The sequence below is a fragment of the Artibeus jamaicensis genome, unplaced genomic scaffold (genome assembly GCF_021234435.1).
Source record: "Artibeus jamaicensis isolate MK-2021 breed Jamaican fruit bat unplaced genomic scaffold, CSHL_Jam_final contig_3176, whole genome shotgun sequence".
NCBI lineage: Eukaryota > Metazoa > Chordata > Mammalia > Chiroptera > Phyllostomidae > Artibeus > Artibeus jamaicensis.
In genome coordinates this window covers 3,309,980-3,323,916 of record NW_026521740.1, presented here as the reverse complement: position 1 = coordinate 3,323,916, position 13,937 = coordinate 3,309,980, and the positions used below count along the sequence as shown (strand labels likewise).

Here is a 13,937-nt window from a genome sequence, read left to right as displayed (position 1 = left end):
TATTTTTGAATGGATTTTTAAAAATCCTCACCTGAGGAGAAGTTTATTGGCTTTTTTAAAGAGAGAGGAAGGGAAAAGGGAGGGGTGGAGGGAGAGAGAGGCAGGAGAAACTCTGGTGGCTGTCACCTTAAGCATCCCCAGGGGAACAAACCCACAGTGCTCGGTGTTTGGGAGGAGGCTGCAACTGAGTCCAAGGCTTGGATGGGGTTTAAAGCGCAAAGGGACATAAAGGTTTTGCTGACAACACACATGCATCTGTATCCTGTGAAGACACAGCCGCTCACATCACAAGCTTAACAGAAGCCATTGAAGTCTGAAGTGCTTTTCTTGACAAAAGTCTCATTATTAGAGCCCCACAGCATCAGCTCCGGGTGAGCACAGAGCAGGTCTTTAAAAAATGTTTCGTGTTGGAATGACTTCCACTGCCATAGCTGGCAACATTTTCATGGCCAAGTTTCAGGTTTTTAGTTAGTTTTTCGTGGAAAAATAGGGGTGGAGAGGAGGCAGGGGTGGGAGGTGAGGTGACAGGCGGGGGTGGCAGGGAGGGACGGTTGTCTGGGAGTGAGGTTCTTCTCCACCAGCCCCTGGGGAACCCCTCAGTCGTCTCTTTCCCCTTTCCTCCTCCCTCCCTGCCACGAATCATTTCAAAATGTGATGTCCCCTCCCCCCTCAACATTCTCCCAAGGACTCACACCAGTTGGTTAACTTATTACTAGACATTAGCTCTTGCCCTGGCTGGTGTAGCTCTGTGGATTGAGCACAGGCCTGCAAACCAAAAGGTCACCAGTTCAATTCCCAGTCAAAGCACATGCCTGGGTTGCAGGCCAGGTCCCCAGTTGGAAGTGCGTGAGGGGCAACCACAGAGTGATGTTTCTCTCCCTCTCTTTCTCCTTCCCCTCCCCTCTCTCTAATAAATAAATAAGTAATCTTAGGAAATAAATAAGTAATCTTAGGAGAACATTGTTGACTGGACTCAGAAAGGGAGTGAGAAAAGCCGCTTGTAGGAGTGGCAGTGTGGGAGAAAGTACCAACAGGGGTGTGAGAAGGCACTCAGCCAAATTCATCAGTCTTACACCTGACGGGCCAACCCTGGCCACGGCCACAGAATCACAGTCCATAGTGAACACATGCGCCACAAAACAGTGGTTCCTGACTTTGCTACACATTCGAATCACCTAATGCCAGGTTGCACCTGATGCCAGTTAAATCAGAATCCCTGGGGCAGGACCCGGCCATAAATTGTTTGATTGTGGTTGTGGTTCTTTTTCACTCCCCAAGTGACTCCTGTGTGTAACTGACTTTGAAAACAAGTGTCAGAGACAGAGTCATGCTTCTCAGATGTGAATGTGCCTGAGCACGACCCGGGAACCTTGTAAAATGCAGACTGGGATTAAGTCAGTCTGGACTGGGGTCTGCTGCTGCTCTGGGGTCACCCTGGCAAGGCCACACATAATCTAGCTGTGGACACTGCCCACCTGTGTCCAGAGCTCCTGGGGGGGGGGCTGGAGTTTAGACTGCTCTTTCCCAGGCCAAGGAACGTTTTGGCAAGGTGGTGTAACCTTCCCATCTCATCTCTGGAACGACTCCATTATCCCCACCCAGTCGTCTGGCTAAATCTCATTTATCCCAGTGGGCTGCAGAGGCTGCAGTGCTCTGGGAAAATACTCCGCCTGTGACCGTGAGGAATTGGACCGCGTTTTTCTGACTCTAAGAAATACAGGGAGCTCCTCGTCACGTATAGCCTGCTCTTGAAATCCAAGGCTCAGTTCTGAAAATGGAACAGTGTCTCTTGGGAGGAGTTCACTCTTCTGCACAAGGGTCAGCATCCGAGGGCACAGGGGACAACTTGGCTGAAGTTGTCACTTCCCAATGTTCTTTAAGAGCACACAGAATACAAAGATTTCTTGGAAGTAAAAATAATATTATGAAATGAAGCCCATAGTTCACATGATGTACACTTCGTACATTCGCATTTAAGAGGTGGATATGTACCTTAATTTCTCTCCGCGAAAATGGAAAATGGTGATACAATCTATGCTTCTTTTATCTACAGTCACCAACTGGACTGACTTTCAGTTGTCTCTCTAGAGTCATCTGAACAGTTAATCTTTGTAAAACTCAACCAAGATTATGCATCAGTCAGGTTCAGTCTGGCGAAGACATAAAGAGCAAGAGGTAAAATATGTCCCATTCAATGCTTTACACAGTATGAATTCAGCAGAAGAACCTGTACACAAATCCCACAACCTACACTCCATTACCTGTACTGAACAATTTTAACCAGCTTTATCCAGTGTGATCGCAAAGTCAGGTCAACAATGCCTTTACTGTTCTCTAAGCATGCACGTTGTGCAGCCGAAAGTGTCACAAGAATTAGGGAACTGGGGGTTTCGGTGGAGAGCAGAGCTAGCTAGTCGGAGTGGAGTCAGAGATGCAGAAATGTGCCCCTCTTTTGACCAGGAGACTCGGATTCACGTAAAAGTGAGGTTGAGTTAGAGCTGAAAGGCTTGAGGACAGAGCCCGAAGGGGTCAAGGTGGGGGTTAGTGTAACACCTGAGCGCCACTGCAAGGGCCTTCAGCTGCAATCGGTACGTTTCGTGTTAGTTTTACTTCCAACTGCAGCTCCCGTGCATCCGCCCTTGATTGAAAACAATCTGGGGAAACTTAACATCTGGTGGACTCGTAAAAACAGTGCTGCAGTTCTTAGGATAATGCTCGTTTCAAAGCATTTAAAAAGTATTAATTATTTAATCCTCATAACCTCCCCATGTGAGAATTCCACACTCTCATTCCTACTTTAAATACCGAAGATGAGAGACAAAGTTAAGTGATGCGCTCCACGTTACGCAGCACCGCGCTGGCAGCACCTGCCCAGCTCCTGGTTCTGCCCGCAGGCACCGCGCACCCCCGGGACTGGCCGCGCACACCGCGCAGAGGGGAGCCCGGGTGCCAGGCCGGGCTCAGAGGTGCTGGCTCCAGGCTTAACCCAACACAGTGAAGGACCAGACGAACTAACAGGCCGGCCGAACTCTCGGCACCACCTGCATGGGTTCTCACATGGAGGAAAGACACACATCCCCAGTTTCGCTGACCAGCACCTCCCCTTTCTCAGATGCTTTATTTCAGAAGCTTGAGCAGTTGGGAGGGTTTCAGAGATCTGCATTCAAAGCCCCCGAAGTGAGAGGACCGCACCCTTCCGAGGGACAAAGTCGCGCTCAAGACCGAGAGAAGGTTCCTCTTTCTAATGGCCAAGCCAGAGCAGCTGGTGCTCCGGGCAGCGCACGGCTGCGGGAGCGCTCCCCTAACCCGACAGGCTGCTTGCTCGCCCCAGAGAGACGCGCGCCCACCCGGCGCACCCGCAGCAGCCCGGCGCCAGCATCTGCTGCGGAGGGTACCGGGCCGCCGGCAACCTACCGGGAGGGCGGAGGGGGGAGTTCAGCTTCGTCCTCCCCGCCCCCCACCCCCGCGCCTTCCCCTGCCCCCCACCCCAGCTCCTCCCCTCCCGCCACCAGCCTGAGAGACTAGTGCCCGAGACGCCCTGGGCTGGCCACCTAGCCATAGCCGCCGCCTGCGCCCACCCCCCCTTGCGCCGCCACCGGCCCCCAGAGCCCCGAGCCGCCCGTACCTGAGCCGGAGATGTGGACCCGGAGTGGGCGGCCCCTGCTGGAGCACGACGACAGGTCGCTCTGGGAGCGGCCGCGGGGACTCGGGTCCCCGGGCAGCCAGCGTAGGGCCCGCGGCGGGGCGGACGCCTCCGGCTCCGAGGCTTCAGCCGCCACCTGCACCGCTGGCTCCCGCGGGCGCTCGGCCGGGCTCCTGCCCGCCTCGGCCATTGGCTCCTCCGGTGCCGGCCGGAGCGCGGGGTGGGGCCGGCGCCGTGCGCGGTGCTGCGGGACGCGCCGCGGCCCCGAGGCAGAGCGAAGGTCCGGGAGGCTGGACTCCGGGCGCCGAGACGCTGGTCGGGAGGGCGGGAGGAGGAAGAGGACAGAAAAGTTTGCACAGGAAGGAGCCGCCTACAGCCTGTTCTCCCTCCGCCGGCGAAAGCCGCAGGGCTCGTTGCCGGCCGCCCTCGGTGCCGCGAACCTGCCCAACTGCTCCGCCCCCAAGGCCCTGGCCACTGCCCTTTGCAGGGTGGCAGCAGGAGGGTCCTCTCTGGCTGGCTGTCACCCGGCCTGCAGAGAAGTGGGTTCGGGCTTCCGAAGCTGGGCTGCAAGGTCAGGGTTAACAACACCGTTTCCATTTATTGGGGGGCGGAGGGGGGCCGGGCAAGGAATGCCATGTGTACACACACACACACACACACACACACGCACACACACACGCACACACGGGCCCGGTAGTGGAACAGAAACGATCATACCCACTTTACAGGTGTGACAGGGCCAAGGGGCTGCGGGGTCAGTGGCAGAGCCTCGAGTCCCTTAAGTCCGATGACTTTGTCCTGTCACCTCTTACCTGAAAAGTCCTCCTCGCCCTCCCATTGTTGCCTACACCCCTGGATTTCTGTTTGCTGGGTAGAGTCAAAGGTCATGTTTGAAAGACTCGTCTTCCGAGAACAGACTAAATAACCCAGATTTGATGTCTGAGCCAATGCGTCCTAACGGAAGGACGGGCCTGCCAGCTGCGCTCGTTGGAAACAGCCTGGCCGACACCCTGCCTTGTAGGGCGATGCAGAGCGGGCCGTGAGTGCGGATTTGGCTGGTGTAGCTGGTGACTGCACGACCTAAAGCTTTATCGATCTGATGATTAGGCCCCCAAATTAGGACCTGCCCAGAATTAAAAGGCTGTAAATCAGTCTCAAGAGTCACTATTCCTGGAAGCTCATGGCAAGGGACAGACGTCCCTGGGGTGGAGTGTCGGCCATAGATAGGCAGCAGAAAGAGGTGATGGGGGAGCAGGGTTAGCAATTCACCTGTCTGGGCACACCCCCCCCCCATATTCTAGGGGCCATGTCAGACACTGCACACATTTAGTCTTTTAATAAGAAAAGCAGTCCAAGTGGAAGAGGTGAGAGAAAGAAGGGACAAAAACAAGGGGTGCAACCCAGAGAGGTACATCAACACCCACCAAGGCCTTTGTAGCAACCAGGCCGTAATAACAACAGCTCCCCCTTCATAATTTAAAAGGGCTTTCTCCTGTAATTCTTGCAGCATCTCTGTGGGGAGGGTATGATTCTTCGTTTTGCCGTGAAAACTGTGCAAACACAGGTCCATTTCCACACCATGAGCCACGCTGGCCTGGTCTTGCCCGGCGTATTTCCTGCTTTCTCGCCTTTTACAGTTCACACCACTCCAAATGTTACCTCACTTTCTTGCTATCTCGTGCTGTTTAGGACAGAAAAAAAAAAAGAGGTCTGCTTCACAGCATTGACTTGCATTGTTCTAGTAGATAGGTTGCTGATAGGGTTGAAAAGACACTTAGATGGATTTCCCTCCACCCCTGAATGTTCAGCATTGGATCACAGTGGTCTCTCCGGTCACCACTGGCTCCCTGCGTCCTGCCCGGTGAAGCACTCTGTACTCCTGAGTCCACTGGCCCAGCATTCGCCCGACCCCCGCCTTAGGCTGCCTTGTCTCTGGAGCTGACACCCCTGTTCCCTGTGCATGGGTCTCAGCCCACCTTCCTCTCCCTATTGTTTACAGTATGAGGGCTCCCACCCCCCCCAGGCCTCCTGCTTCTCTGTTCTCCTGTTTATTCTCTCTGCCATCTCTTCTGAATAAAAACAAGTAATTAAATATTCAGAACACACAAAGTCTTCCTGGCTCTCTTATTCAAGTATTCAGCAATTTATCATTTCAACCTTTATTCAATAAATACGTATTTCAGTGGGCCAGGCACTGTGCTAGGTGCTGCATGCCTTCGAGGGACCCCTCACCCCTATATTCCTCCTTTCACTTCCCCTTCACAGTCAAGCTTCCAGAGAGAGTAGCATCTACTAGCTAGTCCCCTGTGCTTCCAGTTCCCCGTCTCCATCCTTTCTTTACTCTCTGCATGGTGACTGCTTTGGCCTCTGTACCTCATGGAGTTGCTTTGGCCAAGATCACTTTTGAGTACTTAGTTGCCAAATGTACTGGGGAATCTCTCAGGTCGGGCTTAATCTGTCCCGGCTGAAACCTTGGACACCCTTGACCACCTGCTTCTTTCCTGGGCTCTGCTTCCCTGGTTTCTGGGATTACTCATCTCTGTGGGTGTCCCTCAAGCTTCTCTGCCTCCTGTTACTCCCATCTCTGGCCTCTCACTTCCATCTGTTCTTACCAAATACTCCCCAGCCATCTAGCATTAGCCCTCTCCTCTTCCTACTGGACATTTTTTCCCCCTAGGAAAGCTCACTTTGAGCTTTGAACTATGCACAGATGCCTCCCCAATCTCTCCCTCCAGCCCCGACTTCTCTCCTGGTCTCAGGACCCCAATGTCCAGCTGCCTCCTGGGCTTCTCTTCCTGAGGTTGGGTTTCTGGACCCTTGGCGGTGAGCCTTCCCGGGGCTGAACGCCTCCCTCTCCTCCCCGAACCTGTTCTGTCCACTCTCCCTCTGAAATAAATATCTTGAGAATCAGTCTCTTCCCTGCTCCTCCTCCACTGCCACATCTTCAGGCTCACTTCACTCTGCCCGCATCTCATTCCCAGGATAATCTTTCCAAAGGGCTCACAGGACTTCGCTTCCCCTCCATAAGCAAGTATCCACCACACACACTCAAGGGCCTATTTCTCGTTGTGGCATGTCAGGACTTCTCCACCCTGCCCCGGACTCTTTCCCTGCCGCTGCTGTACACACTGCTCCCTCTGCCACGCGGGCATATTTGTAGTTCCCGTTCCTCTGCTCGGGGGCCTCTGCACCACAGCCCTGCTGCACCCTCATCTTTCACCTTTCATTCATTCCTCTCTGGCCGCCCATCACCCATCCTTCAGCCTCAGGCCAAGTGCCTCACCATGAAGCTCTCTGCCCTCAACGCCAGGCCAGGGCCCCCCTGAGCAGGGCCTAAGGTCCCGCGTGTGCCTCTGTGTCAGTGTTCATGCCAGATGGTAGCCTCAGGATGCTAGTCTGTCCCTCCTACTCCCTGTGGACTACTTCAGGCCAGAAGTACCCAGGCTGGCCTATGTGCTCCCAGCACTGCTGTGTGTTGAATGAACGAATCAGTGAATGAAGTCTCTTTGGGGAGGCAGACATTAACAAATAGTTACCAGGCAATTCATGGCAAGTGGCAAAAGTGACTTGTACAAGGAATGTGCTCGGAACCCTGAGGACTCGCCTGAGGGGAAGGCTTCTCAGAGGAAGTGGCGTCTGAGATGCAAAAGCAGCCAGGCTGAGGAAGGACGTCTTTGAGCACCTGAAGGTTTGAGGGAGCGGGGCTCCTCATGACACTGTCATGTGTGTTTGGAGAACAGGAGGTCCTGGGGGAGGGCAAGGGAATCAATTTTGAGCCTGAAATGGTAGACAAAGAGTGGATGAGGATTCACTCCTCAAATATCATTATGGGTGTGCAATCCTAAAATGATTAGTAATCATGTTTATCTGGGGGTCTGTGCATTTCTAGTTTTGTTTTTCCTGTCTCACTCCTGCTGTAGGATTTCTATTTCCTTAAAAACGTCCCTTGGCCCAGAGGACAATATTTTGCCCAGTACTTAATAAACATAAGCTATTTGATAGACTGACAAAAAGAGAAGCATATGGTTCAGTTTTTTAAAACGAAATGTTTGTAGATGCTTTTGGTTTGTTTTTTATTCAGCTGTTTTCATTAAATGTTATTTCTGAAACACTAGAATTAAAAACTGAAGATGAAAAAGGGATTCGTTTTCATTACCTAGTGTTTGTAACAGCAATTTAACACACCAAAAATAACTTGATTGTTTTATCATTTTCTTCAAAATTATGATTTATGTAAGATGACATAAGATAGAACTGCAAATGCATTCATTTATCATTCATTTCATAAATGCAGATTAGCTTGATCTGCCCGTTGGTGCTCAGGGCCCTCTGCTTTCAACAGGAGTGCGCGGATGTGCTGTGGAGTCTGCCTGCTCTGAGGCCGGCATCTTCCTCCACCCTCACGGGGCCAGGGGGGGCCTCTCCTGAAGCCACAGCCAAGGTCAAGGGCTCTTTGTATATCATGGTTTAACCTATGGGAGGAGGAATTTTCATTCAAATAGCTTAATGCAGAGTCAAAGGTACTTAGAGTTTTTAAAACTAGACACGCTAGGGAATTGAAGGATATTTTGTGACTGATCAGTATTTCTTCCACACAGTCTTTAGACAAGATTGGAATACAAAGAGGTGTGCTGATTGAATTAAAATCAAACTTCCTGAAGACATTTCTTGAAGACAATACCAATCTCCTTCTAATTTGGATTACTTTTATAATAGTAATTTTATTTCGCTGTCTTCCCCTCCCATAACATTTCTACAAAGTTCTGTTTATCAGACTTTATATGTAAAGCACACACACACACAAACACCATGTAAATTTTTTTTCAGGAAAAATGATTCTAAAATCAAGGCATTGGAAATAAGTGTCTTTTATGGGTATGGTTGTTTCCTTAATATGGTGGATAAAATCAGCATGAATGAGAGAAGGGAAATCAAAGTAATATTTGAGAGGAAGTGGCAGAGATCAGAATGAATGACAAGCATGATCAAAATGAAATAACAGAAAGGCAAGGAGTCCAGGTAATACACAGGGCTTCACAACAAAGGAAATGAAGCTAAAGGACCACAGTAGAGTAAAAGTAGGCCAGCATTTAAGGTCACATTGAAAAAAAAAAACAATAAGAAAGAGGCAACTGGTTTTGATGGCCCACACTTTTTATCTGATATTTGATGGTCCTGTGAACACTTTTATTTGTATTCATTTTTAAAGGGAGCAAGGGATGAAAAAGAGAAAGAGGCAGGAAAAGCATCCCTGCCAGAGGGAATGCCAGGTTCGGGGGCCGGGGCAGGAAACAGTGGAGAGAAGTAGGGAGGTGAACCTGAACTCTTGGGGGAAAGCGGGGAAGTGGTAGGATGGGAAGCAGAGAAGTCTGTCAAAGGCTACGGCAGAACGGTAACAAGATCAGAGTCATTATCTTTGGCTCCGATTCTGATACCTAAGTAATCATATACTTCATTTGTTGGGTTGTTTTAAGGATTGAAAAATAATGTATATAAAGTGCTGAGAGTAATGATTGGCACATGCTGGAAGCTCAATCCAATACTCTAAGACATTTGCAATATGTAGTATATTTCTTTGTTTCTATAAATCATACCCAGCTCAGCTTTATCTATAAAGTTTAGCCCAATGACATTTTTAGCCCAAAGACATTTTCCAGAATTAATTTCTTCTCCTTAGACCAAACAAGAATTTTAGTGCTTACGGCTTTAGGAAGATGGGAGGAGACTGTTTAATGCTTAGTCCAGTGGCTGCCCAGGTCAGCTCTAGGGCCCTTCGCCTAGACTTCCAAGACATCGGCATGTAGTGTCCAGGACAACGAGTCCTTCTCCCAAGTCCTCAGTCCTCAGAGACTGTCTGTTAGAGGGGGTGCTAAGGAACCCATCGCCCAGTTGTTAAAAGGTTGGAAGTACCCAACACATCTGGGGATGGGGAATCTCCTCAATTCAACCTTCATAACACTAACATCAGCTGGTGGGCATGCAAAAAGGCACAGCGTTTGGGAAACTGGTTTGGCAGTTCCTTCTAAAGTGAAATGGACATTCACACTCAGCAATCCTATTCAAAAGTATTTATCCAAGGGGAATAAAAAATTATGTTTATCCAAAAGCCTGAAAGCGAGTGTTTAGAGCAGCTTTATTCATAATCTACAAGAACTAGAAACGACCCAGATAAGTGCTTTTATACAATGCACAACTCACTGCTCGGCAATGCAGGTGTGTGACACACTGAGACTCACAGCCTGGAAGACTCTCAGAAGCAGTGTGCAAAGTAATGGGAGGAAGACTCAAAAGACTTCATACAGTATTGTTTCACTTCAATGATGTTCAGAAAAAGTGAAGCTCAGAGAATAGAAAACGGAGCTGTGGCTGCCAGGAAGTGGAGAGAGAATGACATTTTGGACCAATGGCAGTGATTACACAGTGGTATTTGTCAAAAGTGATAGAATTGTGTGCCATAAAGAGAGTATTTTACTGTGTGGAAATTACATCTCAAGAGAAAAAAAATAAACTCCCACCAAGTTGCTTTCCCTTTCCTTCCCTTTGGAGACAAGCCAGCCTCATTTCCCTGAACGGCAGCAGGCAGAGACCTGCCCAGAGACTGTTCTGTGCTTGGAGACTTTTCTCGTTTGGAGGCCTTCGCCCACACATAAAGACAGAAAAGATGCTCAAATGCTGTTCTTTGGCTCCCATGGAGCCAAGGCCTACCCTTCTGGAGGGGATGCAAAATTACCTTTTACCCCTTTTGATGCAGCTCCAGCTGCCTCAAGGGAGAGGGGGCCCAAACAAACAGAACAGTCTAGGGGTGTCCTTGAGACTTGGGATTTCCAGTTTGTTTGTTTTTAAGCTTGAACTCCCAGAGGGAGAGAAGTAGATAAAAATTACCTTTAATTTCTTGATGGGAAGGCCTTGTGGAGACAAGACAATGTAACCTCTCAAGTTTTCTGCTACATTCTCCCTCAGAACAGCACGGCAGCCAGGCAGCCAGGGATGGGGTCTGAAGCTCCGTTCTGTGCTAGTGAGCAGGGAAGGGGCAGACTCTACTCTCAGGAGCTCACAGAGGCTCAGTGAGGGCGGCAGAGGAGACTGGAGAAAAGTAAGCACACAAACAAGGTCACTCCTCACAGTTATAATACTTTGGAGAAAATAAATAGGGTGATCTGATAGGAAGTAGCTGGAAAGGGGGGTCGTTTAACTAGCAGGGTCAGGGAAGGCCTTTCTGAAGAGGTGACCTTTGTACAGACCTGGAAGGTGAGGCGTCGCAGGGACCGAGAGCACAGAGGCCACACTGCAGGCTGCAGGACGGCAGATGTGAAAACTGCACAGGAAGAATGAGCCACAGAAGGCAGCAAGGGGGGCCAGGGTGCAACAGGCAAGGGGCAGGAGGTACGTGGGCCACACAGACAGGTGGGGGCGCCCAGGTGCTCTGCTGATTCTGGTGGAAGGAAGTCCCTGAAAGACTTCAAGCGGGAGAGTGACGTATCTATATTATATTTTAAAAATCTTTCTGGATTTTTTTTTTTTTTGGATTGGAGGTGGGGGACAAGGGAAAGCAATGAATCAGGGAGCACTCCAAGATTTTTGGCTAAACAAAGTGGCAAAATCAGCAGACATTTTAAAGAAGTAGAAATGTGGAAGACTTGCTTTGCTCAATAGTTTTAAAACAAGACAGAGCTGAAATAACGAAAACAGGTGGTGCTGGCATATTAAGATTCAATTAACGTGTGTAATATACCAGACATCAGGCTAAGTGTGTTCAATGTATTGTTACAACACAGTAAACCCTCACACAAACCTATTCACACTATTTTACAGATGGCGACAAAGGTGCAAGAAGGATAAGCCACAGGCCCCTGTTCTAACCGCACATCACTTTGCTCATCACTATGCCGATGGGGCAGAATATGGAATCCTAAAAATCACATATATCTAAATCTTGGTCCATCATAAAGGCACTATGACAGATCAATGGGAATTCATCAATAAACAGTGTTTGAATTTTTTCCAGAGTATTTGGAAACTATTTTCAAAGTCTCCCTTTGACACATCACTAGGAAAGATATACTATGTAGAGACAGGTTAAAGAGTTTAATTTAAAAAGAAACACACACAAACCATAAAAAGTTAGAAGAAAATATGAGATAGGAAAGTACTTTCTAGAAACAAAAGTAATAGAAAAAATTACAAAGAAAAGTACCTTTGTTTTTTGTTTTGACTTCATAAAAACCAAAAAACTATCATGTCAAACAATTCAGAAACAAAAAATGAAATTGCTTTCCAGAAATATCTCCTGCGAGGTACACTGTGGCTCACAAAAATCATACCCTTGCTTCCAGTAATTTTGAGTAGCCATCATGCTTTGCCAGCTTTGACTATAAAATTTTTAAAAACATGTTCTAAACTGATAAAAAATGATAAACATCTGTTGTTATAATTAGCATTTTAAAAAGTCTGGTGACTTCAAACACCTGTTTGATCTTGTTATTGGCCATTTGTCTTTCCTGTTTTTGAAATGGTTATTTTCACCCTTTCTCTGTGGGGATTTTAGCCTTATTGATTTTGTGAGCACTGTATAGATCGAGAAGAGTACAATTTTCTCATATTTGCAGAAAATGTATTTGCCCAGGTTGTTGTTTACCTCTTAGTTTCTATTTCACTTTTTTTGTTGCTAATGTTAATGGGCTTTTTAATTCCTTTTTCGAGCCAGTCATGTGTACAGGAAAGCTATTGATTTTTATATCTTTGTAACCTAGTACCTTATTGAATTTTTTTAGCTCTAAGCATTTTTAGTTGATTCTCTCTTGTTTTTTTTTTAAGTCTACAATAATATCATCTACAAAAAGGAGGGGCCAAGTGAGGAAAGGAGGGAAGGAGGGGGGATATTTCTCCTTGCTAATAATAGTACTTTTATTTAGGCTTGATATGTTTATTTTAGTCAGAATTTTCAGCAACATTGATAATAATAAATATCATAGTCCTCCCCCCCTGAATTTAGCAAGAATGTCTCTAAAATTTCACTCTTAACTGTGAAGTTGGCTCTTGATGTGATGTAGATATTAATGATTATCTTAAGATTATCCATCCTTATATTCTAAGGTTTTTGCTTTTTTAAAAAGACATATCATGGCAGGATATCATTCCTGTCTATCAAAGATGCTAACAGAAATAAGAGCAAAATTTTAAACAAAAAAGTTCATTAGCAACACCCAATATTCAGTTTTAGGATGAAGAAAAATCTTCGACTATTTCTCCGTGTTACGGACAACTTTTTTTATTTATTTAACCAGTCTCTTGATTTTCCTTGTGTTAATACATCTCATCCCTTTTAAAATATCAACTTACTTGAACTTTAATTTACATACAATATATCGTGTCTATTTAAATGTACAATTTTATAATAAAAAAAAAGACTTTATTTATTTTCAGAGAGGGAGAAGGGAGGGAGAAAGAGAAGAAGGAGAAATGCTGATGTGAGAGAGAAACATCTATCAGTTACTCCTCCTACGTGACCCAACCAGGGGCTGAACCCACAACCCAGGCATGTGCCAGGACCAGGAATTGAACCAGCAACCCTTTACTTTGTGGGATGGCACCTAACCAACTGATCAGCCACACTGATCGGGGCCACTTTTATAGATTTTGATAGATGGACACACTGGGGAAATTGCCACAGTCAAGACACTGACAACTTCCATCACCCAAAAGACACCTTCTGCTTCGGAACTGTAGGCCATCCCACCTTTTGCCCACAGCTCCAGGCAACCACTGAACTGCTCTTTTGTCATGATGGAATAGTAGGCATTTTTGTACAATTTTATATAAATGGACATACTCTATGAACTCTTTATATCCGGCTTCTTTTACTCAGCTCTACTCCCACCCAAGAAAGGTGATGTGCCCCCTAAGTGTTGGAGAAACTTGTTGCCACTGTAAGTGACCTTCTGCAGAATGAGCTGCGGGGCCCCCTGGAAGCTCCAAGGCTAATCTGCCTTCAGAAAATCAGTCATCAGAGAGGGTTCATTAGACCCTATGAATTTTGAGGGTTTACAAGTAAAAGTGTCCCTACATCCAGGAGGGCTCAGACTCCAGAAAGTCACAACCCAGCCCCTGGAATTCTGGAGATGGCCTGTGATGAAAACTCAAAGGACCGTCCTGAGGGACATGGGCCTCCAGGCCCTCAGAGAGATGCCACTCATGTGAGCCAACATTAGAGACCTATCACCTTGAATAGCCAGACCTGGGCCCCAGGGTCCTCTGGGAGATCGCTACATGTGCAGACTACAGAAGTGACCATGGA

At 47.7% G+C, this 13,937-nt stretch overlaps 1 protein-coding gene across 3 annotated transcripts in view; it reads right to left on the bottom strand.

The window, feature by feature from the left end:
- Window positions 1–4,533, bottom strand: part of PHACTR2 (phosphatase and actin regulator 2) — a 217,621-nt gene extending 213,088 nt beyond the window's left edge. For all 3 annotated transcript variants that reach the window (XM_053663428.1, XM_053663427.1, XM_053663429.1), the window contains exons 1-2: window positions 4,456–4,533; window positions 3,626–3,955 (exon numbers count right to left, since the gene is read on the bottom strand). In XM_053663428.1, the coding sequence (XP_053519403.1) occupies window positions 3,626–3,955; window positions 4,456–4,531 (406 nt within the window). In that variant the 5' untranslated portion in view covers window positions 4,532–4,533. The remainder of the gene's footprint in view (window positions 1–3,625; window positions 3,956–4,455) is intronic.
- Window positions 4,534–13,937: the final 9,404 nt, after the last annotated feature.